This window comes from Mesoplodon mirus, assembly GCF_964341445.2.
Source record: "Mesoplodon mirus genome assembly, chromosome: 11".
Taxonomy (NCBI): Eukaryota; Metazoa; Chordata; class Mammalia; order Artiodactyla; family Ziphiidae; genus Mesoplodon; species Mesoplodon mirus.
The window spans coordinates 49,497,565-49,524,892 of record NC_138987.1 but is presented as its reverse complement, the minus strand read 5'-3'; the positions used below and the strand labels follow the sequence as shown (position 1 = coordinate 49,524,892).

Here is a 27,328-nt window from a genome sequence, read left to right as displayed (position 1 = left end):
CACCGCTAAACACGAGTTGTCACCACGCTGGATTTTATTTTAACCTGGTGCTTGGATTCAATTACTGTCTTATGAAGGAACTCATTAATGAACGTCTGGCTGACTTTAGCCCATGGATAGTAAAGGCTTGCGGATTTAATGTGCTGTGAAAGGATTTAACTGTGCTATTTCTACTCCATGAGTAAACGAAGTTCAGTGCCTCTCAAACTTTATTGGAAACCTGAAACCTAAGCAGTGTGGCCCAGCTGGCCCAATCTGTGCAGGCAGCCGTGCTCCGCTGGGAAGATGGATGGGGAACCAAGTGGGGTGACTGGAGCCATCTTTTCACGGCACACAGTAGTGGGCAAGGGGGGGTGCGCAAACCCAGCTTCTTCCTACAACCCCTGAGGCTTTGCAGGATTTCATTTGTGGGCAGTCAGCAAAGCAGTTTTCTTGAGAACCTTTCTAATGAACAGTGTTCAGAGAAGCACCTTTTAAAGGCATCTGGAAGTAAACTAGTTTGGGTGGCATTTTCTGAAATGCTGAGCTGGTAAAGGGCCTATTTCCAAATCATGCGGCCCTAGATTCTAAGTTCCGGGGCCTGGGGACGGTGACACTGGCGTCTTGGTCCCTTTCCCTGGGCCCCACCATGTGTACGCAGGCATTCAGTAAAAGCTCTTGGAGGGTGCGAGCAATGCCTTCGGGTTCATCTCTTCGGTTTGTCTTATATTGCCCACAGCAGCCACTGTCTGATGTCCTGTGACTGAGAAGCTGGCTGTTTGACTTTGTTATGATGCCTTTGGAGATGGAGCCGAAAATGAGCAAACTTGCCTTCGGGTGCCAGCGGAGCTCCACGTCAGATGACGACTCGGGCTGTGCGCTGGAGGAGTACGCCTGGGTCCCCCCAGGCCTCAGACCCGAGCAGGTAGGAACCGAGTCCTCTGTTTTTCTGTTTTTCAATGTGATTTAAGGTCTTCAAGGGTGTTTTATTTTTAAATGATCAACTATCACTGTCACAGTGACATGCTGTGTCCTTGGGCCTCACTCTTTGGATGGTTTTAAATTTTTGCTTTTAAGGTCACACTTAGCTTCTCCATGGAAGTTTTCAATCCCTTTTGTACTCTTGGATCCAGAAGCCCTATAAGGATGCTATTTTTGCCCTACTAAGTGAAGACCAGAGTACTGCCTATGCATTTGTCATGTGGATTTCTGACTTGGGTATCTCTTTGGAGAGAGTGGGAGGAGTTTAACTTTTTAAAAAACTTTAGTAACAACAAAAAGGTAATCAAAGGAAAGAGGAAAGTTTCCAAGTCAGTTCTCAGCAGTGCCTTTGCTTTGGAAGAGAGGAGATACAGAGCTGTGAGAGACCATCTGAAGTGTTATTGCGTAGGATTTGACCTTTGTAACCTTGCACATGAAAGATTCTGTCACCACATGGTGTAAATTGGAAAAAAAATTAAAGGGCTCATTTTGTGCTTTGTTGTATTGTTATTTTAAGGAAGATGAGAACATTCTGTGTACCTATTTTTATCTTCCTAATATCCTTATAATGATGAACTTATTAAAAATTGCTGGTGTTAGACATAAGGGCCAAGATAGTTTGAAATTAAAAGAGCCAACTAGGCGTATGATTGCTTCTGAGTTATGGTTGTGTTTCCCATTTTGATGGGAGCTTCTTTGAGCAGAGGGGTTTCCGATTCATCCGGGGTCTAGCACAGTACCTGGCACACAGGTAGCTAGTATTCAGTAAGTGTTTACAACCTTACAAGCTCCTGCAGCTGATACAATGGAAGAGGGTGGCGAGCTGGTCCTCCAGGTAGGAAAGCAATGTTTTGATAAACTGCTTATTAAGAGAGAACCCTTCTTGCAGCTTAGGGTGAGTAGGTTTTGTGATACACTAAGATATTGAAGCAGACAGGCCCCAAATTCCCTAATCTCCTATTTTTTTTCCTTCAATCATTTTCATCTTTCCTCAGCACGGCAGTATCCTTCGCAGTACTCATTAAGGATTTCCTTTAGATACAACAGAAAGAAAAAAAAAATCTCAAACAAAAACTGAGTTCTCCTTTCAAAGTGAACTAAGTACAGGTTAATATAGCTCCCTTCCAGTTTCCTTAGGGAAACTGACTCCAGATATTTAGAAAATAGCACCCATGCAAGCAAAGAAAGCTGAAGCTTGAGAGAACCTGATAAGGGAGAGTTTACAGAGCTTAACAAAACAGCTTTTGTCTTTGCAACGTGTAAAATTCAGAGAGCAAATCCAATGTGTTGTGTAGTGGCTGGATTGTGGACCGTGTCACACAGCCTTGCGTGGTCACTTCCAGTATTCATTTAGGACTCTCTCGGCTGACCCTAGCATTAAATGTGCATGTCTCATGGTCCATAATTTATGATGCCCCTAATTGTCACTATGAATTGCATTCCTGAAGAGCAATTTAGCAGCTGGATGCTAGCTATCTGAGGGTTTGCAGTTCTGCTCAGTTGGTTCAGCTGCTCTTCTCATTAGCTACGAGTAGCCAAATCCTGTCAGAGGCCAGAGCCGGTACCTAAAGGGCAGGGTAACTTGAAGATGGAATGAGCTGAAGTGTTCGCTTCCTGTGTGCTGATGTCCTCTTCTCTCTCTCTCAGATCCAGCTCTATTTTGCTTGCTTACCAGAGGAAAAGGTTCCTTATGTTAACAGCCCTGGAGAGAAACACCGAATTAAACAGCTTTTGTACCAGTTGCCACCACATGATAATGAGGTAAAATAACAGGAAGAAGGCTAATTAGGAAAAAAAAAAATCCACCCTGAGCATCGTGGTGCCTCCCATAAACCCCAGCTCCTCCCTGGCTAGGGCCCTTTTGCCCTTCTTCAGTTAAAATTGGGCCGGAGAATACAGCTTTCCATTCTTTAAGAGAGAAAAGGGTGTCAGTGCAATAAACTTAACACAAGTTGGTTTTTAAAGTGTTTGCAGCCACCCACCAGTTATCAGGAGCCTACAAATTCCTGCCATCTCCTTACCCCTTCACCCAGAGTCAGTGCTTTATGGTGGCTCAGGCCTGCAGTGGACTTGAGGGCCTGTAGAATGTAGAATGAAGGTGGCAATTAGCAAGTTTAAACCTTTTGTAGAAAGGTTCATGTCTTATTTTTTTTAGTGTCTCTGCTGTTAAGAGTTTAAATTAAACTTTTCATCTTTAAAAAAAAAAAAAAAGGTCTATTCCTTCAAATTGCATTTCCCTTTTGCTAGAAAGGCTGCAAGATTTGGTGTCATTTTAAACGTATCGGGGCATTTTTAAACTGGCGATTCACGGGGGCAGGCCAGCTCAACTTGCTGTTTTATTTCCTGAAACTTGATTCTGGAAATAAAGAATTGGTGACGGAGGCTGTTTGCTTCAGAGTGGTGCTTCTGTTTCTTTTCTGTGAAGGTGCGGTATTGCCAGACTTTGAGTGAAGAGGAGAAAAAAGAGTTGCAAGTGTTCAGTGCTCAGCGGAAGAAAGAAGCACTCGGAAGAGGGACGATTAAACTTCTGTCCAGAGCAGTGATGCATGCTGTGTGCGAGCAGGTAGCCCGTTCTAGGATGAGTAATGATGTGCGTGGATCAGCTCGGGGGGTAGGGGGCAGCGCCAGCACAGGCGTGGGCCCTAAAAGCCTCCAAAAACTGAGAGAAGGAAAGGCAGCGTAGCTTCTTACTATGTGGGGATTCGTGTTGGTAACTGGCTACACTGCTGTGTATTATGGGGGAGGCATGTAAATATCGGGAGAAATCTGGCCTTTTGTGGGGTCTTGGCTTGGAGCGCGGTGCTGGGGTGCACCTAGTGTTCAAGAACGCAGGGACGTAATGAAGACATTCGGGGCCTCCTTACTGGCTGTCCTCAGAGTAGGAGTATATCCAACAGGAGGACGCCTCCAGAAAACCACTGCGCATGTTCCGAGGAGCAGTCCAGTGTGGTAGTAAATCTGAGGCATGTTCATTCCAGTGGAGAATCACGAACAATCCAACATTAAAGAGCAGGAGGGGGGGCTTCCCTGGTAGCGCAGTGGTTGAGAGTCCGCCTGCCGATGCAGGGGACACGGGTTCATGCCCCGGTCCGGGAAGATCCCACATGCCGCGGAGCGGCTGGGCCCGTGAGCCATGGCTGCTGAGCCTGAGCGTCCGGAGCCTGTGCTCCCCAACGGGAGAGGCCACAACAGTGAGAGGCCCGCGTACCGCAAAAAAAAAAAAAAAAAAAAAAAAGCAGGAGGGGACAAAAATTAAAGTTTTGCTGACAAATTTGGGATTTAGCGTAAAGTGGAAAAGGCTAAGAATCCAGTCATTAAAAAGGGGTCATTTAAGATCAAAATCCTTTTGTTTTTAGTGTGGGTTGAAAATAAATGGAGGTGAAATTGCAGTGTTTGCCTCTCGAGCGGGCCCTGGAGTATGCTGGCACCCATCCTGTTTTGTCTGCTGCACGTGCAACGAGCTGCTGGTCGACCTCATCTATTTTTATCAGGATGGAAAAATTCACTGTGGCCGGCACCATGCTGAGCTGCTCAAACCCCGGTGTTCAGCATGTGACGAGGTAAAAAAGTTCATCCCTTAACACTGGAAAAAAATAAGCTGCTAGTAAGCCAATATTCCACTGTTCACACCTAAGCAAAATACAAATCTCTCCTGCTTGCGCTCTGTGTGTACATTTTTAAGATAACCCTTCACGTTGGTACAATGGAATAATATGCAGCTAATAAAGAGAAAGTAGCAGGTGTCTTTGTGTATTGATAAGTAGCATGTCCTTGATGGACTGTGAGAAAAAAGCAAGTTGCAAGAAGAGTATGCAGCAATTGATCTTACTTTTGTTAAAGGGGGGCAGAACAAGATTGTATACCTATTTGCAAACACTCAGAAATGGTATGTAAAGACATACACTAAGTTAACCGTGGTGAGCACGTTAGCTCGGGAGGGCTGGTGGTGTGAAGTTTTTTTCCTTAAGCTCTTCATTTTTAGGTAATTTTAGATTTATAGAAGAGTTGCAAAGATACAGAGAGTCCCTGTGTACCCTTCTCCCAGCTTCCCCTATTGTTAAAATGTCTCACATTACCATGGTATATGCATCAAAACTAAGAAGTTAACACTGGTGTAATACCATTAACTAAACCATAGATTTTATTTAGATTTCCTCAGTTTTTCTACTGATGTCCCTTTTTTATTCCAAGACCCCATCCAGGGAACCTCACTGCATTTATTCACCCCATCCAGGGAACCTCATTGCATTTATTGATTATTATCTCCCTAGTCTACTTCAATCAGTGACAGTAAACTTTCAGTTTTTACTTTTATATGTTTAAGTTTTTTCAGTGATGTGCTATTTGAAAATTTTTTGAAACCAAAAATGTAAAAAAATTAAAAATCCTTAATCTGGAGATGGCACCGTCAAACGAAGTGTTATCTACACAAGTGGTGTTCACATAATCCAGCATTCAGAGAGCGCTAACTATGTTGACTCCACAGCCACTTTAATGAGTTTTCTTTATTAAAAGGTGCACAGACCACTAAATTATTTCAATGTTAATGTATTCTTTGCCAGGTTATGCCAACAAAGTGTGATTGCGGAGCAAAAATAGGACCAAGTGAATTATATCCGATGTAGAATTCTGTTTTGTTTTTTAAAGCATAAGCATGCGCTTAGTTTCTCTTTTTCAACGTTTTCACTTTCTGTTGTTGTTTTATAGCTAAATCAAGTTAGTCAGTTAAGCTTGAGGCTGTAAGAAACAAAGTACACTGTCTAAGCGACTTTAAGATCCAGTGCCTGTCAGTTGCCCAGCAAACGTGCAGTTACTTGACCTTTAAAATCGTTCACAATGATTTTTTTTCATCCTATGGCCTCATATTCCTCTGAAGATAATTTTTGCCGATGAGTGCACAGAAGCAGAGGGTCGCCATTGGCACATGAAACACTTCTGCTGCCTTGAGTGCGAGACGGTCCTGGGGGGACAGAGGTACATCATGAAGGACGGCCGCCCGTTCTGCTGCGGCTGCTTCGAGTCCCTGTACGCCGAGTACTGTGAGACCTGCGGCGAGCATATTGGTGCGTCCATGGCCCAGCCTGTTGGTCTGTCACCTATCCATCAGTCTGTCTCTGATTACCCACACTCTTTTTTCTTTCTTTCCTTTTTTTTTTTTGTTTTTTTAATTGAGGGATAGTTTACATACCGTGAAATGTATAGGTTTTAAATGTTTCAGTTTGATGAGTTCTGATAAATGGGTGTATACTGGATTCTCATTACTTCTGCTAGTTGTGTTCTGTAGAGTCGCCGTGAACACTGAATTACCCCATACTGAGCCATTGCTCCTAGGGATACAGTGGGTTAGGTTCCTGTGAGCCTCTGGTCGCAACATTGTCATCAACTAATCAATATATAATCTTGTTTTGTGTATGTTTTGGTTTAAAGATACCTTATTTAATATATGTTGTTGATTCATTAACATTGAACTCACAGCCAACAGCACTGTAACTCCTGCCTGAACAAAGCTTATCTAATACATGGATTGCTTCTCCAAGGCACATCACACCCTGCTTGCGCTTAGGTACACTAGACAGCACTTCAGCTCTATGCTTGGGCCATTTTAAACAGCAAAACCACCAACAGAAAGCACACAAAAATGCGAAAAAATGGCCCTAAGTCGGCCGCAGGTGTGAGTGCAGTAGTGCCCTTTGACCCCAGCTGGGACACACACACATCACTTGACTCAAATTTTTTTGCCACCTTGCACATGTCCACAAATGACCTTGAAAGCTCTGTGAGTATTGACTTTTGAACTACAAAATATTTAGCACGTAGGCAAATGTGTAAATATGGAATCTGCAAATAATAAGAATTAATTGCCCCTGTGTAACTCACAGCCCTATCAAGATCTGGAACAGTCCCATCACCCCCAAGCATTCCCTCATGCCCCCAGTCTGTCTTTTCTCTTTCTTCTGCCTTTGTTTCAAGATGGAACTATGACCTGTTACTGTATCCTTTTTTGAAACAGGTGTGGACCATGCGCAGATGACCTACGATGGGCAGCACTGGCATGCTACAGAGGCCTGCTTTTCCTGCGCCCAGTGCAAAACCTCTCTGTTGGGATGCCCCTTCCTTCCCAAACAAGGTCAGATTTATTGCTCAAAGACATGCAGCCTCGGTGAAGACGTCCATGCCTCGGATTCTTCGGACTCTGCATTCCAGTCGGCTCGATCAAGAGACTCCAGAAGAAGTGTCCGGATGGGCAAAAGCAGCCGGTCAGCAGATCAGTGTCGACAGTCTCTCCTCTTGTCCCCTGCTCTGAACTACAAGTTTCCTGGCCTTTCAGGCAATGCTGACGACACGCTTTCTCGGAAACTGGATGATCTGAGTCTTTCCAGGCAAGGAGCAAGTTTCGTCAATGAAGAATTTTGGAAAGGCAGAGTAGAGCACGAAACCCCAGAAGACCCTGAAGAATGGGCTGAGCATGAAGATTATATGACGCAGCTGCTCCTCAAGTTTGGTGATAAAAGCCTCTTTCAGCAGCAGCCCAATGAGATGGACATTCGAGCCAGTGAGCACTGGATATCTGATAACATGGTTAAAAATAAGACCGAGTTAAAGCAAAATAACCAGAGCCTTGCAAGTAAAAAATACCAATCTGATATGTATTGGGCACAGTCACAAGATGGACTGGGCGATTCTGCTTATGGCAGCCACCCGGGCCCTGCGAGCAGTCGAAGGCTCCAGGAATTGGATCTGGACCATGGGGCTTCGGGATATAATCATGATCAAACACAGTGGTATGAAGATTCCCTGGAGTGTTTGTCAGACTTGAAACCAGAGCAGAGTGTTCGGGATTCTATGGATTCTTTGGCTTTGTCTAATATCACAGGTACATAATCTAGGGATTATGGGGTATTTGAAAAAGGAGCCACTAAAAAGTTCATTCCACAAATTACAGGTCAGCACCAGCGGGGGCTATGTTACTTACAACTGTAGACCAAGGAGAGGAAGGAGTTTCAGTTAAATGCCAAACCCCGTAGCAAAATAAACACGTGTGTACATGTGTGCATACATATAAAATATATTTTCGGTACAGTCTTTGGGGATAAGTCTTATTATCCCTGCTTTGAAGAGGAGAAATGAATTTATTGGGATCATGGAGTCTGCATCTGTATCTGAAGAAAGATATTGGACTCTTTGGATCATACTATGAATTTCAAGATATTAAAATCAACATGTGCACTCTATAAGCACAGAACATTTTTTGTATTTTCCTGAATTGCCCTGTGGCGACAGACAGCTCAAAAATAGCTAAGTTTTTTTTTTACCCAGATTATAAAATAATTTCACTTTAATGTTTTCAAAACACATTCATGTCAGTTATCTACATTTCATCCTTAAAATGACCTGAGAGAGTGGATAGTATTGCATTTTACAAATGAGGAAACTTGAATTTCCAAGAGGCTAGGGAATTCCCTGGTGGTCCAGTGGTTAGGACTCGGTGCTTTCACTGCCAGGGTTCAACCCCTGGTCAGGGAACTAAGATACCGCAAGCGGTGCCGAGAGGCTAAATGCCAACTTTACGTAAGTGTTTAAAGACAAGATTGAACCTGGAACCCAGCCCTCCTGAATCTTACATTTGCAGTAAGTTTTTGGATACAGAAATACTGCTGTCACTTGGCTAGTTTTATAGTCCAACGAACGACATTCAGTCCTTTCATAAAGGTTATGTTACATTGTAACACAGGCAGGAAGGGCTTGAGCAGCTGCCCGCTGCCAGGAGGGACCCTGTGCCAGGTACTGGGCAAGGAGGGGTAAGACAGCTACCCTCCTGGCTTTGGTCGGGCTTGTCAACGTTAAGGCCTACAATAAAGGGGACTTGAGGAATGGTGGGTAAGACTAAATATTAAGCACCTCCTGTTTGCTAGGCCCTGTGACAGGTGTTTTAACATTTAATTTCAAAAATAGACAACATTTGGTATACGACGTGCTGGTGCTGACATTTCTTGACAATGATGGGCTGAAAAACAGGCTTTAGAAAGTAGGAAGCTGTGTAGCCTCCAGCTGACCACAGTTCACACCACTTCCTGTTGTTCCTTGCAGCTATCTGGGGTACATCCATTTCTCTTAACTTGCCTGGGCCCTGTTATAACAAGGAGTGCAATATTGGTTTTGAGAAACGTTTTAAAATGAGATTAATGTGGAAGTGGCATGATTAGTTTATGGGCTGAAGGGGCAGAAGACTGGATGAAGGTCAAGGTCGGGGGTTTGGCAGACTTCTTCCGTAAAGGGCTAGAGAGGACCTTTGGGGCCTTACAGTCTTTGTTGCAACTACAACTCTGTCATTGTGGAAGAAACCATAGATAGCATGGGAGCAAATAGGTATAGCTGTGTCCCAGTGAAACTCTATCCACAAATAGGCTGTGGGCTGGACGTGGCCCTTGGGCTGCACGACCAGGTATAAGACTAGTCTGGCTGTAGGAAGAGGACCGTAATGGTAGCCGTGTGAGAGCAAAGGGAAGGACTGCTTTGAGAGACGATCAGATGAAGCAATCTGGCTTTAATGGGTTGAGAGACAGAAGCTTCTGTGTGTCGTATCAATAAGCTAATGACAGGACTCTTATGAAGAGCTTTTAAAGTTTGGCTGCTCATCCCATGGGCTGTAACTCACGTTTGGCTCCAAAACGGCTGGGCTCGTAGGAGATGCTGGGCCCTTTGTTTCAATAACAGAATTCATACCTCTTGTCAATTAAGTGTATATTATAGTATGTTGGTTTTGCCTAGTGATCGTTAATCAGATACTGAGGTTTGAGAGACTTCACTTTGAAATGCTTCCTTTCAGTAGCTTGTTGGTAATAATTGTCAGAGTATCAGGATTACTGAGAATCACATCTTGTCTTGGCTTTTCTTTTAGGGGCTTCGGTGGATGGAGAAAGCAAGCCAAGGCCATCGTTATATTCTCTGCAAAACTTTGAGGAAATAGAGGCAGAAGATTGTGAGAAAATGAGCAATATGGGGACTCTGAACTCTTCCATGCTGCATAGGAGCACAGAGTCCTTGAAGAGTCTCAGTTCAGAGTTGTGTCCAGAAAAAATCCTGCCTGAGGAGAAACCAGTCCATCTGCCAGTGCTCCGAAGGTCCAAGTCTCAGTCCAGGCCACAGCAGGTCAAGTTTTCGGATGATGTCATTGACAACGGAAGCTATGAGAACATCGAAATCCGGCAGCCGCCGATGAGTGAGAGAACTCGGAGACGGGTGTACCATTTTGAAGAAAGGGGACCCAGGTCTCATCACCATCGCCGCAGAAGAAGTAGGAAGTCCCGCTCAGACAATGCTCTGAACCTTGTTACAGAAAGAAAACACTCTCCCAAGGACAGGCTGCGGCTTTACGCCCCTGATAACTATGAGAAGTTTATCCAGAGTAAGAGTGCCCGGGAGATCCAGGCCTACGTCCGGAACGCTGAGCTCTACGGGCAGTACGCCCACGCCGCTTCCAGCTACACCCTGCGGAGCCCGGGGGGGCCTCGATTCCTGGGACTCTACGGGGAGGACGATGGCTCCTGGTGCTCCTCCACCACCTCCTCCTCCTCCGACTCAGAAGAAGAAGGATACTTTCTTGGACAACCAATTCCTCAGCCCCGGCCGCAGAGATATGCATACTATACAGATGACCTTTCTAGTCCAACTTCCGCACTCCCCACTCCTCAGTTTGGCCAGAGGACAACTAAATCCAAGAAGAAAAAGGGACACAAAGGCAAAAACTGTATCATTTCTTAACCGAGTAGCTGTGGAGATCGTAAGCTTAGCCATTAACCATTTTAAATCGTATCTTTTTTCTTCCATAGGAGAGTTGCTAAAATAGATTCAAGTGCTTTGCCCATGTAAATGAGACCCCGACTGCTGTTTACAGTGTCAGATTAACCTTTGGAAGGTGTGATTTCTCCATTTACCCTGCTTGGATGGTGCCAGGTGGACGTGACCTCTTGTGCCTGTCGGGTGCATCACAGTTTGATACAGCTGCTTTGATCTCCAACCCTCAAGAGATCCTCAAGAACCTGTTGAGAGGTGATTGGATGGGGGTGTTGATTTTAGACAATGGAGAACTTGAGCCACCTTTGTAAAGCACTAGTGTTTGTCCTTTATCTGCGCCAGGTTGGCCCAGGTCCTGACAGTCTGTCCTGTTGTGTGGCATGCACGCAGTCATGTGACCCAGCCAACACTGTGCGTCCCATCATGCGAGGCCACGTCGTCCCCTTCCAACTCTCATTAGCCAGGTAAACATTCTATTGTATTAGCTCCAGCTAGAGATCGAAAAGAACATTGCTATTTATAATGTAGTATTTCATAGACTTAAGTGTATTCCTAATTTAACGGTGCAAATATTAATGTATATACTGTACAGTTCAGATTTTAAAGCTGATATTTTTATATCCCTGAAATGTAAGATGTTTGTTACACTGCAGTGCTAGATTTGTTAGGGAACCAGAAACAGCATTTATGGATGAAATGATTGCTTGTATTTTAGTCAGGGTTTATAAGTTTAGATGGTCAAATTTATATTGCCTAGTGATGGAAAGTTCCCTTTTTTTTTTTCAATATTAAAAAGGCTCTGTATGCATGGTGGGGCTATGTAAATACTCTTTAAAACTATGGCCCTATTAATCTTACAAGTGTTATTTATGGGTCAAGCAATGTAAACTGTATAAATGTAAAAACAAACAAACAAAAAAACCCCCTACACGTACACGTACACCTAGAATATATGGTAAAAACAAGTAGAAGCTGTTTGGGTGAATACTTTTTTTCCCCCTTGGGATGGCAGGGGTTGCCTTTCCCATTTTCAGCAAGGTAGTGATTATCTCATGGAAAGAGACCAAAAAAACTACAAGGATCTGCTTTCTGTGGCAGAGTACTTTGTAGATTTATTCCTTTTCATCCTTCCTTTCCAGCTAATTTGTTGGCCTTTAGCAGCAGTTTTGAAAACGGGCCTTCTGGTTATGTTTTTCTTTTAAAATCTTTAGAGGATGCTGTGTTACTGGTTACTTCAAGTTAATATGTGGTTCTATTTCAAGGGAGAATTACGTTGGATTTGAACTGATGAGCTAATATTTTGATATGGGCCATTCTTGCACATATGTTTCAGTCCTAACTCAATGTCCCAGTGGTATCTCAGAACTTTAGGAAGGTATTTAATAAATGCTTAATAAATAACAAACTACCTTTCTGAAAACAGATCTCTGCAAACAAACATGTCCAGATCACTGGATCCATTTTGCTCCTTTGATTTACCTTGCCGTTCTCCTACCATTAACAGACCAACATTTGATTCCTGTGTATCCACTTGCCCTACCTCGGCGCAAAATAGAAGTTGAGGCACAGAAGCAAAGCTGTCCGTATTTACTGGTATGGGGAAAAGCTGTTAGACCTTGGGAGGGCAGACCTGAATCCAATAGGAAAACCAGTGCTTGACAGCATCCACTATACCCACCCCTGGATAGGGCAAGGTTTGGTATCTGGGCTAGACAGAGGCCCTTCAGAAACACACCAATGAGGGGAGAGCTCTTTCCTCAGTAACTGTATCATCATTTCCCTTGTCTGGTTCATTTAAAAAACATAGCAGTGAAAAGAAAATGCATACACATGGTTAAAAAACAACAACAAAAACAGTGAAGAATCTCCTTTCCACTCTCCACCCCCCAGTTCCCCTCCCTAGAAGTAACCACTGTACTCCATTTCTAGTGTATCCTTCAGATGTTCAAACCATATTTACATTAATGTATCTTTTAAAAATGGCAGCCAACTAGACCGGCTTAGACTTGCTTTTTTCACTTTACATGTGGACATTCCACATTAGTGCAGATAGGTCTGCCTCATTCTGTTCTTGCAATGACTGCATAATAGTCTACTTTTGGATATACCATAATTTACGTCACCAGTCCTTTAGTGATGGGCTTGAATTTCCTCATAGACACCTTATCCTGCACTGGCACATATGCACATAAATTCTGAGCACCACAGTTCCTGGGACAAGGGTTATGCATTTAAAATTTTGATAGTTATCACCAGTTTTCCTCCAGAAGGCCATCTCCTGCTCTACATTTACAACATATGGGAGTGCTTCTTCCCTCACAATCTCACGTGACACAGGAGCAGACTTCCTGATTTTTGAAGACCTTTTCAGAACCTATGCTGCAAACAATGGGCATCCTTTTAGAAAAGACTGTTGCTTGGAAAGGATGGATAACAAATAGTAAACAGGTAATACTCAGCCTTACTTAACCTGGAGAAAGGCAGGTATAAGCTGAAGTCACTGTCCTCTGTAGTTTTCAAGTCATAGTTGCTTTTGCTTCTGGCAATAATCACCCTATTCATCTTTTCATTTCCTTATATAAGGGTTATATAGATTGCCAAAGGTTTTAAGGGAATGCAGAAATATTTATTCATAATAATAATATAATCTTTAAAGATTTTAAATCTTGGTTAATAGCAATAACAAAGAAGACTACCTACAAAGGAAGAAAGGGACGCAGCTACCTTGCAGTTCTGTAAAGAATTAGGCTAGAAAACTAGGCCTACAGTTGCTATAAAGTGTTCATATAGATTTAGTTAACAAAGCGTCTAGTCAGTCACTAAACTCTAAAATTTGGTCCCAAGGTAAATATCAAATATTAAAACACTGACTCTGATCTCTACCTGGGTGAAGCAGAACCCTAATGATTGCATTTTCCTCACTTCAGACCAAACAGCCCGCGTAGGGATGCTGATAAAATGTCAATGGGAACTCCTTTCAGCACTCAGTAAAAGAAAATGATTCACCTTGTGTGTGCACTTGCTCTTCTTGGCATTCTGCTTTCCAGTTCCTGAGTTAAATAAAAAGTACCAGAAGTGCAAGGAGAGATTTGCTGTCGTCTAACCCCTCTCACTTTAGATACAAAGCACGGGCCATCCTAAAGGGGTAGTAAAATTGGAATGGGCACTGAAGACTGCTAGATTTCCCTGTGGGGCATGTGGCCCTGCCCCACAAGGTCCTTGGGTGACAGGCTGGGCAAGTATGGGTGTGGAGGTGTTTGGGGAGTGCCCGAGGGTGCATAGTGCACAGGACTGTCAACACTGTGTGGGCAGGCTTTGGTTGACTGACCTGCTCTCTCCTAAGGTGCACTCGACTGCTGCTGTGGACAGAGAAGCAGTGTACATGCTAGACCTTCAGACTTTCCAAAAGGAACCAGGAATTTGAACTTCTGTAAAACGTCTGCCAGATTCTCAATGCTAGCAACTAATTCAAACATTTCTGAAACCCTTTGAACAAAATGAGCCTGCCATCAGCAAGCCACCAATGCATGGGTTATAAATTAAGCACTTGAAGCTGTCTCTTGGAGCCGTCTAGAGGAGGCACGACTAATTACTGTTTACAGAAATACATGTGACCGTTTTTTGAGGCACAAGGAAGAAAAATTATTGGGATTAAAAAAAAAATTCCACTAAGAGCCTCATTACCAATTTAATGTTAGCAACACAATTATAAAAAGCCTTTTTAATTAGGCAAATGAGAAAATTGCTAATTGCCTAGATTCTCTAGACATTCTTCTGTCTAAAAACAAGGCATGCTCCTGTACAGTCACATGGGTTTTCTGTTCACTTTCAAGCACACGAGGAAGGCTTCCAGGTAAACGGGAGAAATACACAGGAGCAACTGAAATTTGCATCTCTGAGCTCACGTTTTGCCAAAGTCACAGAAGCAGTAACTTTACCAGGGGAAGAAAGTTGAAGGGTGGCTTCCACAAAATGTTTAGGAAGGAAGTGTGGAGGAAAAGTAAGACATGGGGGGTGTGTATAGACTTGGTCACAGGATCAGAGCCAGTCTATTCTTTTTCAACAGACGCAGCTAGCTGGTCAGGTAGTCCCATTTTAGAGATCCATTTTAGCCTCAACTTCTCTTTTTGCAAAAGAAATTTCACATTCCTACTGCTGTGTGTGTGCCAGGTGCTGTTAGGACAACTTTAGAAGTAGCTTACAGCCCATTGTCCAGAAGCATTTGATTCCAAACATAAAAATACTAAAAATAAGAAACTAGTTCTCTTAAATGCTAATACTTGTTACAGTGTTCTTAGGTCAATGAACCAAGTAACTGATGTTGGAAAAGGTGATTACTGGTCTAATATAAATCTACCATAAAGCTGACCTTGGAGTGACGCAAAGCACACTGGACTTCAAGATTCAGGAGATCTGGGTTAGGAGACTCACTCACGTCTCTCATTAACTCAGGCAGGTTAAAAGCTCTGACTCAGTTTCCACTTCCGTAAAATGAGAGTACTCAGCCACCTCAAAGGTCTCCTTCCAGCTTCTGTATTCTGTGGAGACTGGATTTATTGGGTCAGCCAACAGAAGAGTCTTCCCACTCAGCATAAAGTGTTGTTTCCCTTTTCTGACTCTTTCATTTACCAACATATTAGGCAAGGATTCCTAAAAGGGTGATCCTTCCAAGCACCATGGCTCATGGGATTTGGGAACTGTAAAGACGGTTGGTGCTTTTTTATATTAATGCTTGGGACTCTGAATGGGCAAGAGGTTAAACTAAACCATGAAGTTTGGAAATGGCTATCTCCCTATCAGAGCATGTAGGCAGTCTGGAGATAGCATAGAGTATGTGGAAGACAAGAGATTTTCCTCCCAAATATTGTTTCTCCCCAATTAACAGGATGAAAAGTAAGATTTTTTTTTCTACAATGCTATTGGCAGCATAGTCTGGAATCTCTGAACAAGTTGTAAGCAAAGCTGAAAAAGTGTTAACTGTGTTTAATCTTGGCTCCTAGAATAGGAGGGTTGAATTACCAGGCTCATTCCACTGAAATGGCTCTTGGCAAACCACCATGGGTCCAAGTACCGCAGCCAAAGAGCTCTGGCTGTGGGCGCTGTGACCCTACCTGCTACCTGCCCCTTAACAACCGCCTCTTAGGAGCCTCAAAGGTGTGTTCTAAACTAACTAACTCCAAAGCACAGGTCATGGGAACCGACAGGTGAAAACCAGGAAAAATCTCCTGAGCTAGGATTTGAAAGTTATCGAAACTTTTTTGTGAAGTTATTTTTATATATTGCCCATTACAATCATATCACGCTTTAACTGTACATACCAATAGCTAGTGTGTCCTGGAGTCAGGATTGGAACCTAGTTCTGAATGACCACCCAACTTCCACTTCTTCCAAGAACACTGAGTGTAGAGTTGAAAGATTTGGGTAAAACCTTGCCTCTGTTCCTTCCTGCTATATGACCTTAGATGACTTATACCTTCTGCCCTTAACTGTAAAGCGAGAAAAAAAATCCTCATTGGCTTATAACACGTGAAAGTGTGTGTGAATCTAAAGAAACTAGTGTGGCCATTCTAACCTTGTTCAGATAATGAAACAAATGAAAAACATGGTGTTCCTCTGAATCCTACATTTAGTATCTTAAACCTGAAACGTACTGTAAGCTACATCCGATATGGTACACTAGAGTCTACACAGAAGTAACAGAATACAAAGTTTTTAAAAATGGGAAATTCCTACAAGGCGGGACTAGTCCCATGCCCCTCCCCCCGCTTGCAGGGCGTATCTCCTTCACTCAACATTCCCACCTCAGGACAGGGAGGCCGTGGCCTTTGCAGCAGAGGTTGAGCTGCCCCAGAAGATGAGATGTTGAGAAAGCAGTGCCTCCCCTCTTGGCCGCTGGGGTGGACCAGGTTGCTCTTGTGTTGGAAAGAAAAGGTGACTTTCACACAAGACTCACCTCTCAGTTGAGTAAGCCCCACAGGGTTCAGTAGAACTCCACCCACTGGGATGGTGGAAAGCCACACTGGCCAAGCCCACATCATGGCTAAGGTTCAGTCCTGGCCAGTAAAGGAAAGGGAACGTGAACGCTTGAGCACGAAACATACCTCAGCCTGCTGAGCTGCAGTTCTGCTGGACCGTAGCTTCTCTCTCCCCTCCCTGAGCCCTCCACACTCTCTCTCTCTCACACACACACAGCCCCATCTGCTGGGGGCTGACTCCCTTTCTGGCCTCAGAAGCCTCAGGCAAGAGTAGGGTGTGGGCACACCAGTCGGCTGGTGCTGGGCCTGCTTGGAGACGTCTGGTCCGTGTGTCTTTCTCAGGGGTTTGGTCATGAAGGATGGCCTCTTCCCACTCGAAGGATGCAGGGACAGCATACCATGTCTTGTCACCGGGTCCTCTCCCTCTCCCTGGGCAGCTTGCCCAGGCTTACCCTCTCAGTGAACCCTCGCTGCCCTCAAGGACAACAGCAGGGTCTCAGCCAGAAAGCCTGAGGTGGGGGGGGCACCAGCAGGAGTCCCAGGAACAGGGCCCTGAGGCAGGGGGAGCTTCCCCGGATGGTGCAGTCCTGACGGCATGTGCCGGTCAGCCAGGCCTACTCTGTCCTCGCCCCCCCCATCTCATACATGTTCTAACCAGGAAAACCAGGACAGCACATGGGCAGCTTAGGTGGTGGATAGAGATCTCAGATGTCCTCTTGCAGCAAGCGTCTGTATATGTTGTGGTTATTTTCTATCTTACATGTCCTCAAATGTTCATATTTCAATAAACTTCAACCTTTTCTCTCTCTCACATACACACACAAATGGGAAAAAGATTTAAAACCTTACACAATTTTAAACAAGTGTTGGGGGCTTCCCTGGTGGCGCAGTGGTTGAGAGTCCGCCTGCCGATGCAGGGGACACGGGTTCGTGCCCCGGTCCAGGAGGATCCCACATGTCATGGAGCGGCTGGGCCCATGAGCCATGGCCGCTGAGCCTGCGCGTCCAGAGCCTGTGCTCCGCAATGGGAGTGGCCGCAACAGTGAGAGGCCCGCGTACCACAAAAAAAAAAAAAAAAAAAAAAAAGTGTTGGTGAGGACGTGGAGAAAAAGGAACTCTCATACACTGTTGGTGGGAATATAAATTGGTGCAGCTTCTATGGAAAACTGTATGGAGATTCCTCAGAATAATTTAGAAATACCATATGATCCAACTATCCCATTTTTGGTATTTATCTAATGAATATGAAAACAGTAATTTAGAAAGATACATGCACGCCTATGTTCACAATAGCCAAGATATGAAAACAACCTAGAAGCCCATCTGCTGAATGGATAAAGATGTGGTACATATATACAATGGGCTACTACTCAACCATAAAAAAGAATATCTTGCCATTTGCAGCAACATGGATAAACCTGGAGGGTATCATGCCAAGTGAATAAGTCAAATGGAAAAAGACAAATACCGTATGATTTCACTCACGTGAAATGTAAAAAACAAAACAAATGAGCAAACCAAACAAAAGCAAACATGTAGATTCAGAGAACGGAGCAGTGGTTACCAGAGGGGTAGGGGTGGGAGGGAGGGTGAAATGGCTAAAGAGGATCAACTGTATGGTGAGGGATGGAAACTAAATTTTTGGTGGTGAGCACACTGTAGAGTATACAGAAGTAGAAATATAAGGTTGTACACATGAAACATATAAACAAATGTTACCTCGATTAAAAAATAAATTAAAACACAAACCCCCCCAAAAACCTTACACAATTTCAATAATAATGGTCTAACATTAGAACACCATTAATCTATGGGAACAGAGCTTAAAAAACAACATGCTCTAAAAAGCAGGCTGTCTCTACTGCTATAGAAATGTGCACGCAGCCTTAAGAATGTCTGTCATCAAGTGACATCTTAAACACAACTTGAAACAGACTCAGTAGCCTTTTATATAATCAGTCCCCATTACTCCAAGATCAATGATTATCGTACAATGGAAATGCAGGACTGGGGCAGCCTGCTGAAAGCCAACTTCAGTGAAGCTAACCCTCAAATATCATTTGTATTAGTTTGAGCAAAAGGTGAGCTGCTAACCAGAAACCAATAATATGGCTTAAACCATAAAGACATTGATTCCTCTTTCACGTAACAGTTCAGCACTCCATATGGTCACACAGGGATCCAGGCACCTTCCATCTTGTGGCTCTGCAACAATTCAAGGCCAGGTTGCTATTCCTATTACTTTAGGGAAGGGATAAGAGAGAGCATGAAGGAGGTACATCCACTGTCCTAAGGGTCCCAGCCCAGAAGTAGCAGCACTTCCACTCAAATTCCACAGGAGAGAACTTAGTCACCTGATCACACCTGTGACAAGAAGGACACAGCAAATATAGTCCTAATTAGGCTGTCATGTGACTCAATTTCAATTCCATTACCACGGAAATAGGGAAGAACAGATTCTGCTAACTATACCTTAGTTTTACTAGCTGCCCCCGCCCCACCACTTTTTTCTTTTTCACTGAATTGGGTACCATCAGTGCTCTCAAGAGAACTGGCAAGAAGGAGATGCTAACCCACAAACCTTGGTCTAACAAGCAGAATGTGGCCATTACTCACTGGAGGTGCCAGTGCCAGCCTGAGCAGTTGACAGACAGTATGCCGCTTGGGTGGCTGGCTGCCCAAAATACTGAATATTGTCCACCATGAATATTTCAGGGATGACCAGATCACCATCTCCAAAGTTGTGGCCAAAAAACTGTCAGCATTTTCCTAGGAGTTGAGGACCCCTTGTAGGAAAAAGTGTGAAATGAAGCTGAAACCACTATACAATATTTCGGCATTGTAGCACAGTCCTTTCTTAAGGGGATCTGCCCTCCCTTTCCTTCATGAGGTTCTGGGTCTGTGAATTGGCTCAGGGCTGGGAAGTGGCTGAGGGGCTGTGAGAAATCAACATTTTTGGCAAGAATAAATAGAAAGGTAATTATTTTAAAATCTTATTCTTAAGTAGGAGATTTCAGATTCAAAGTCCTTCATATTCTGCTCTCAACCTACCTTTTCCTACATTCGTCCCCTATTGTGTTCCCCAACCTGAAATTCTAATACTTTTCCTTCTCTCCCTGAATAAGTCCTATTCCTCCAAGACCCAGGGGATCAAATGTCACTTCCTTTGTGAAGGATCAAAAAATAGGGGGACCTACAACGTTCCAAACATGCTAGGAACTGGGGTCACAAAGACAATGTGGTTCCTGTCCTCCAGAGGTTACTATAAAGACGTAGGATTTTAATTCTATAATTCTCTGAAACTCAGATTCCTAATTACACAATTATTGAGCACTACTGTACGATCAATCTTATCTCGCTTCACTGCTTTCTCAGATGTGGAGACTCCCCAAGTCACCAAAGTTAATAGTTTCTCATCCTCAAACTTCCTCCATCCTGCTGCTGAGTCAGGAGCAATCTTGCAGTAGAGAGTAATAAAAATCTACATTTAAGCAAAACACTCTAAGCCTGTTAAGAAAAAAAAAAAGACAATCTAATTATTTAAACCCAGTTGCTTTATTTTGCACTTTTAAAATTCACAAAAAGCTTCACAATATCTGCTCCTCCCCTGTTGATCATCAAGGCTTAATGGTAAGACAGTGAAACCTTTATCACAGGAATTGGGCACACTCAAAAACAATGGATCATTTACAAACAAATTTCTTTTATCAAGAACACTTTGCAACATACATACTCGGGCACATATCTGAATTCATGTATCTTAAAATAAGACTTTAAAAAGCTTTAAAAATAACACAGATTTAACACTGACAAGCCTACCAGAATAATGCTGATGGCAAGCTATAAACAGCTTTAAATGTTGAATGTAATTTGGGGAAAGGGGAAAAGGAATTATCTGTTGAACCTACATTTAAATGCATCTGTGAGTAAAACTTCTCTAGTTTAATGAATTTCAACAAAGTGAACAACTCCTTTGCCTCAAGGTAGTTGAGTCTCAAGTTTTATTTTTAAACTTGTGACATCTTGACTTAAGGAAATGAATCCTGGAATTTGAATATTTAAGAAGAAAAACATTGGCGCAAGAGAGAAACAAGACTACTTTCTTAGTCTTTCTAATGTGGATAACAGATAAAACCACTGTTCACATTAGGGAAGAATAGCAAAGATGATACATAGGGTTTAGTTTTGGCTTATGTACAATATCTAAATTCAAGGTGGTCTCATATAGGAAACTTAATAATTGTTGCCTTCAATTTTAATTCGTGGAATGGCATAATACATATTTTGAGGCACGCATTACAGGATTCACTACAATTATTTACACTGCTATTTTCACTTTTAATATAATTTTTATCTACTCTGGGGTAGCTCTCTGGATATAATCAATAGAGGCCACTAAAAATAATGCCAGAATTCAAGTGAGAAGAGAGTAGAAATGGAAAAAGGATGGGAGGATAATGAAATTGGGTAGCAATAACAAACATTTTTAAAGGTTTCCGAACACATGCCATGAAATTACATATTTTGGCTAAATGCCATTGGGCAGCTGGAAGTGATCAGGAAATGAGTGGAATGTCCTAATTGTCCCAGTTAGATTCTTAACTAACCCGTGATTTGGATGGCTCGCTCATGAAGGACTGTTTACCTAGGCTGCTTGGTGAAGGGTAGTTGTGCTAGGCTTACAGCCTACTCTGCTTCGTTTCGTTCAAGAACACTTTTAGAGGGCTATGCACCCCTAAAAAGGGCAGCAGAACAAAGAGTCTGTTAGACTACAAACAGAGATTAACAAAGGCATAATCTGTAAATGGTTTAATTATGGATATGTCATCAATCACCTTCTTTCTTGAGATGGGGAATATGGGCCTATGGAAAAAATGAAACTCCACTACTCCCCCATATTGTAAATTTTTCTCCTCTGGTTAGAAAGTTTTAAAGAAATCTCAACTTTAAAATACGCCTCATCTTTCTTCTCAAATTGCCCCTTCTCTTAGTCTTATATATGATATTGTTTAAAACTCACACATCAGTGAGACTAGTCAGGAGTTTCAGGACCATTTTAATGAAGACACTAAGTTCATTTACTTGGAAAACAGGATTTTATTATGGGGTGACTTTTAGAGATTTAAGTGCTCTGTTTTATCACAATGAGAATTATCCTCAAAGCAAATATTCTCTAAGATAACAAAGTATTCAGTTTATTTGGGTAATATACTTAAACATATTAAAAGTTACAAAGCCTAAGATAAGCAAGCAACAAGTCAATAAAATCACCTCAGGATTCTAACATCTTCACATGGTATCACTGACTATGAAATGCAAAAAGACTATAAATGTTTAAGTGTAATGATCTCTAACCTATACATTACACTAGTGTGACCAAACAAATGATCGCATACTAAGGAAGACTACAGGACATGAGTAGTGCAGAAAGCTGCTCTCCAGGACTGCATTTTTAAGAAAGCTTGAAAAATTAATTGACCCAACATTTTAGGAGGGAAAAAAAGATAAGTATGGATTAGGAAGCTCTACATGTAGATAAAAAAAAATTCTAATTAAAATATCTTAGACTATTTTAGATGTTTATCTGATATTGGAAATATGGTCACTATCATAAAGTATTTCTCTTCACCACAAAAATTCCATATATTAAGGATTTACACAATCCAGGGGGGAAAATATCTAGAAACTTTTTTTTTTTTGCCTGAGCAAGTAATCTAAAAAGGCTCTGCAAAATCTTGACTAGAGGTATCATACTCTGCAATAAAATGTTTGAGTTCTTCAACACACCGCTCACCTATTTCATGTAAATTCTGTCTCAATGCAAACTGTATAGACTTTTCTAATGAAGGATCTTTTTCAATCAGCATTTTCACAACCATCCCAAAAGTTTCACAGTCTTGTCGGTAAACCTAGAAAGATGAAATACATTGTGGTTAGCTAAGAATAATTAGCCAAACATTGAGCTGATTCAGCTGGCAGAACTATGGTGCTAAAATCTAAAAGGGAGACACAATACTGATGAACCTCTCCTGGCTCTGAGTATATACTACTGCCAAAGGCCATTTAAACCTCTGTCTCTGAGATTTGCTGACAAGTTGAATGAGTAGATAGAAAAGCACTGATACACCACATCACTGACTACAGAAATCTGGCATGGCATTTGTCTAGCATCAGGCAGTCTACTAACAGGACATCAGACTAGAAACGAGAAGAACTGAGAACAAATGCCAGCTAGGTAAGGCACGTTGATGGCTTTATTCTTTACTTGTTTGTAAGAAGTTAAGTTTCCAAGCCCCTAACCTCAGATTATTTGTTTGAATCATGACCAGATGACAAATTTAAAATTCTGTTTAGTATACAAAAAACAACTATAAGAACGCTGAAAGTATTTATTTGTAAAAAGCTTTTCAAGTTATAAATATTTAACCATAATTAAAATCACCAAGGCAGAGTTAAGATCAAAACAGTATGTTATACACGTACATGGTTCATGCATGTGTGTACACATATATGTATATATAGATACACACATGTATACATGTGTATATATGTATATATTTTTTCCACCTCAATGTATATATTGTACTATTTTACTTCAATATGTATATATAATTTTTATCAATGGCAATTAGGTATTATTTCCTGTCCAAAAATTGCTAAATTTTCTCCAGACTAAATGTTATTTCTTCAGTTTACAGTCACAAAATGCATTTTAGATTTCTATGCTATTTTTCATACTCTGCAATTCATGTATTTAAAGAAATATTACAGTTAAGTCTCCATGAAAATTAAGTGAAATACAAATTGTCTGATTTAAAAGAACTGTCACATTAACTTTTCCAAATTTAACAAAAACAATCAACATAGCATGTTTATTCTCTGAAAAAGGATTTTATTCATTTTTTAAAACCTTAGAAAGAAGTAATTTGAGACACCGCTTCGCTTATGATAGTTTTCCTTCCTCAAATGATCACTGCTAGTTGTGGTGGTTGCTGCTAATATTTTTTAAATGTCTGCAAGATTTTTTTTATCCTTTAAAATAGCTATTTAAAGAAGAATATTTATTTTTGACTCTCAGTACTAGGTTGCTAAATTATACTAAATTCATTTCTTTGCTCTTGAAAACTATTCACAAGCCCCAAATTAAAAAGAATACGTTTTTCAAATGACCTAGAAATTAAAATATATAAAACCCTCAGCTGCCTTCTCCATCTCAGCACTAACACACACACACACACACACACACACACACACACACCCGTTTTTCTAAATAGTGATGAAATTTACTAATAGCCATTAAGTTTAATCCAACTATTTAAACCAAACATTTATTCCAGTTTATCTTAAGGTTTACATGACCCAGAATTGATATTACTAACTACTCTAATAAACCAACTTAGGAAACAGTATACCATTCACATGATATTACATAGGCTGTCAAGGCAACAGAGCACAGGAATTGGCCTAACAAACACAGAGTACCTAACCTAATGAAGCCAATGCAGTCCCCATGGGGGAAGGTAAATTCCTTACCAAACCAGTCAAGCCACATAATAACAGCATTCTAACACCAACCACAGGCCTCAGAAGACCACTTTGTGGGTGGCCTAAATTTTATAGGCTTCTTTTATAGCAGATGTAACTAGATGAGGATAAGGTTACACTGTGAATTAACCTGCAAATTCTTTGATGTAAATCTGCTGTTTTACCTAAACTGTAACTCTTTGTTTAGCATATTTACAGAACATAAATGTACTACAGATTTGCATATCAAAAGTAAAACCGTATTAAAATGTGTTCATACATTTAAACTGCAAACTACTGTCACTCTGGAGACAAGATAATTGAAGCATTTAAAGGTTGTGTTTTATTTTTTACTTGTAAATCCTTTTTGAATTATTCACTGAAATAGACAAATTTTTGTACATTAGTTGACAAGAACAACTAGAACTGCCCAAAGCAATGTAATTCTCTACTACAGGACAGATTTTCTAAAAAGACTGCTTAAAATGCAATGGTTGGGCATTAGACAGGAAATAATTAGTTTTTTGTTAAAGGAAGAACCTCACCCTCCAAACTTTTATAAATAAAATTCACAACGGTCAGAAACATATTTCCGAAATCTGTTCCACAGTAAACTCAATCCCAAACAGGAAGGGTGTAGTTATCTGTGGAAGAGTTTGTTTGCTTATGGTCCCAAGCTGGAAATGCATTAATAATCTTCAGATCTGATATCTACAGGCCACACAGGAAGATTTTTTGTTGTTGCATTTTCCCTTGATTGAACCTCATCAAAATGGGAAACATGTTAAAGTTTGGGTGGGGCTCACATACATTGCATAGAAACATAGTTAAGTTTGCCAGCATAATGAAAACACTATCCAAATGTGCTTTCACACAGTCTCTTATTATAGTAGTCTGTGTTAATAGTTGAATTCTCATAAAGTACTTCTAGGAATAAAGGGATATGATACAATAAACTACCATGGCTTTTTACTATTAATTATGCTGTCTAGTGACTGAAAGAAGAATATCTGGCAAAACAAACTACATACTTATAATGACATAAAATTCCTCTAAAATGTATATCATTGTAGACCTTACCTCTGTTCCCACAAAAAAAGAAAACAAAAATTAAGGCAAAATGAGTTGTTAGAATTTTCATTTCAGACAAACCATCTTTAGCATATATATCAGAGCTCCATAAGAGGAGTTTGGTGGAATGATAGAGATAACACAGCCATTAGCCACAGGAAGCTACTTAAATTTAGGTAAATATGCATATACTTATCTTAATATTTAATTTATAATTTATATTAATATTAGGAGGTACATGGATAAACCACAAAAGTCAGACATGCACACAGCCTTAAAAGACTGAGGAATCAAAAACAATGATTTTTCTCTATTGTTGATAACTCAACATTCCATATAATTTCCTTTATCTGAACTAATTCGGTTCAAATCCTATGTGTCCTATTTCAGGAGAGTCACATCCTAATGGGAAAGGTAAACACAGACAAATAAAACTCAGCCCAAAGGAGATAACTAGATGTGGAAGGTGACAGGGAAGCTAGAAAGACTGAGTTCAAATCCTGACTCTACTACTGTGGTGGGCTGAATAATGTTCTCCACCCCAACCCCATCCCCAAGATGTCCATATCCTAATGCCTGGAACCTGGGAATATGTTACCTTACACGGTACAAGAGACTTTGCAGATATGTTTATGTCAAGGATTTGAGAAAGGGAGATTATCCTGGATTATCCAGGTGAATAAAATATAATCGCCAAAGTCCTTAAAAAGAAACGCAGAAAAAGAGAGGAAATGTGATCACAGAAATAGAGGTTGAATGATGACCTTTAAAGATGGAGGAGGGAGCTACCAGCCAAAGAGTACACGCAGCCTCCAGAAACTGAAAAAGGCCAGCAAAGAGATTCTCCCCTAGAGCCTCCGGAGTAAGGACGGCCCTTGCAGACACACTCTGGGACTTTACACATTCTTCTTAAGCTCACATGGAACGTGCACCAAGATACACCACATTCCAGGCCATAAAACACGCCTTAGCAAATTTAAAAGAACAGAAATCATACTAAGTATACTCTCAGACCACAGTGGAATTAAGTTAGAAATCAAAAGAAAGATAGCTAGAAAAATCCCAAGATATTTGGAGATTAAACAACATACTTGTAAATAACACCCAGATCAAAGAAGTCTCATCAGAAATTTTAAAATATTTTGAACTAAATGAAAATACAACTTATCAAAATTTGTGAGATGCAGCAAAAGCAGTGCTTAGAGAGAAGTTTACAGCATTAAATGAGTATGTTAGAAAAGAAGATATAAAATAAACAAAGCTAGGATTCTAGAAAAAGAAGAGCAAATTAAATGCAAAGTAAGTAGAAGAAAATAATAAAAATTTGAGCAGAAGTCAATGAAATTGAGAAAAGAAAATTAGAAAATCAAGAAAACCAAAAGGTGGTTCTTTAAAAAGATGAATAAAATTGATAAACCTCCAGCCAGGCTAACCAAGAGAAAAAGAGAGAAGACACAAATTATTAATATCAAAATTGAAATAGGGGTCACCACTACTGACCTCCCAGGCATTTATAATAAAGGAATATTATGACAACTCTATGTGCACTAATTTGATAAATTAGATGAAATGAACCAATTCCTTGAAAGATACAGTCTAGCAAAACTCAAACAAGGAAAAACAGATAATATAAATAGGCCTATATCTATGAAAGAAATTGAATTAACAATTAATAACATACCAAAACAGAAAGCACTAGGCCCAAGTGGTTTCACTGGTGAATTCTACCAAACATTTAAAGAAAAAATGATACCAATTCTTCACAATCACTTCTAGTAAACAGAAGCAGAGGGAACATTTCCTACTGTTCTATGAGGTCAGCATCACCTTATTACCCAAACCAGACAAAGACATTACAAGGAAGAAAAATTACAGACCTGTATCTCTCATGAACACAGATGTCAAAAAAATCTGAAATCCAAAATACAATAAAAAGAATTATACATCACAATCAAGTGGAATTTACTGCAGGTATGCAAGGTTGGTTCAACATTTGAAAATCA

The 27,328-nt window shown here is 41.2% G+C and overlaps 2 protein-coding genes across 11 annotated transcripts in view; one reads left to right on the top strand and one right to left on the bottom strand.

The window, feature by feature from the left end:
* Positions 1 to 11,568, top strand: part of PRICKLE1 (prickle planar cell polarity protein 1) — a 108,448-nt gene extending 96,880 nt beyond the window's left edge. For 3 of the 4 annotated variants that reach the window (XM_082636753.1, XM_082636756.1, XM_082636754.1), the window contains 7 exons: positions 719 to 904; positions 2,608 to 2,721; positions 3,386 to 3,523; positions 4,317 to 4,520; positions 5,837 to 6,023; positions 6,971 to 7,834; positions 9,860 to 11,568. In XM_082636753.1, coding sequence (XP_082492879.1) covers positions 770 to 904; positions 2,608 to 2,721; positions 3,386 to 3,523; positions 4,317 to 4,520; positions 5,837 to 6,023; positions 6,971 to 7,834; positions 9,860 to 10,722 — 2,505 coding nt within the window. In that variant the 5' untranslated portion in view covers positions 719 to 769 and the 3' untranslated portion in view covers positions 10,723 to 11,568. The remainder of the gene's footprint in view (positions 1 to 718; positions 905 to 2,607; positions 2,722 to 3,385; positions 3,524 to 4,316; positions 4,521 to 5,836; positions 6,024 to 6,970; positions 7,835 to 9,859) is intronic. The other variant, XM_082636755.1, reaches the window with a different exon arrangement.
* Positions 11,569 to 20,266: 8,698 nt separating this feature from the next.
* PPHLN1 (periphilin 1) overlaps positions 20,267 to 27,328 on the bottom strand; it is a 144,555-nt gene continuing 137,493 nt past the window's right edge. For all 7 annotated transcript variants that reach the window (XM_082636901.1, XM_082636905.1, XM_082636902.1 and 4 more), the window contains one exon: positions 20,267 to 22,639. In XM_082636901.1, coding sequence (XP_082493027.1) covers positions 22,445 to 22,639 — 195 coding nt within the window. In that variant the 3' untranslated portion in view covers positions 20,267 to 22,444. The remainder of the gene's footprint in view (positions 22,640 to 27,328) is intronic.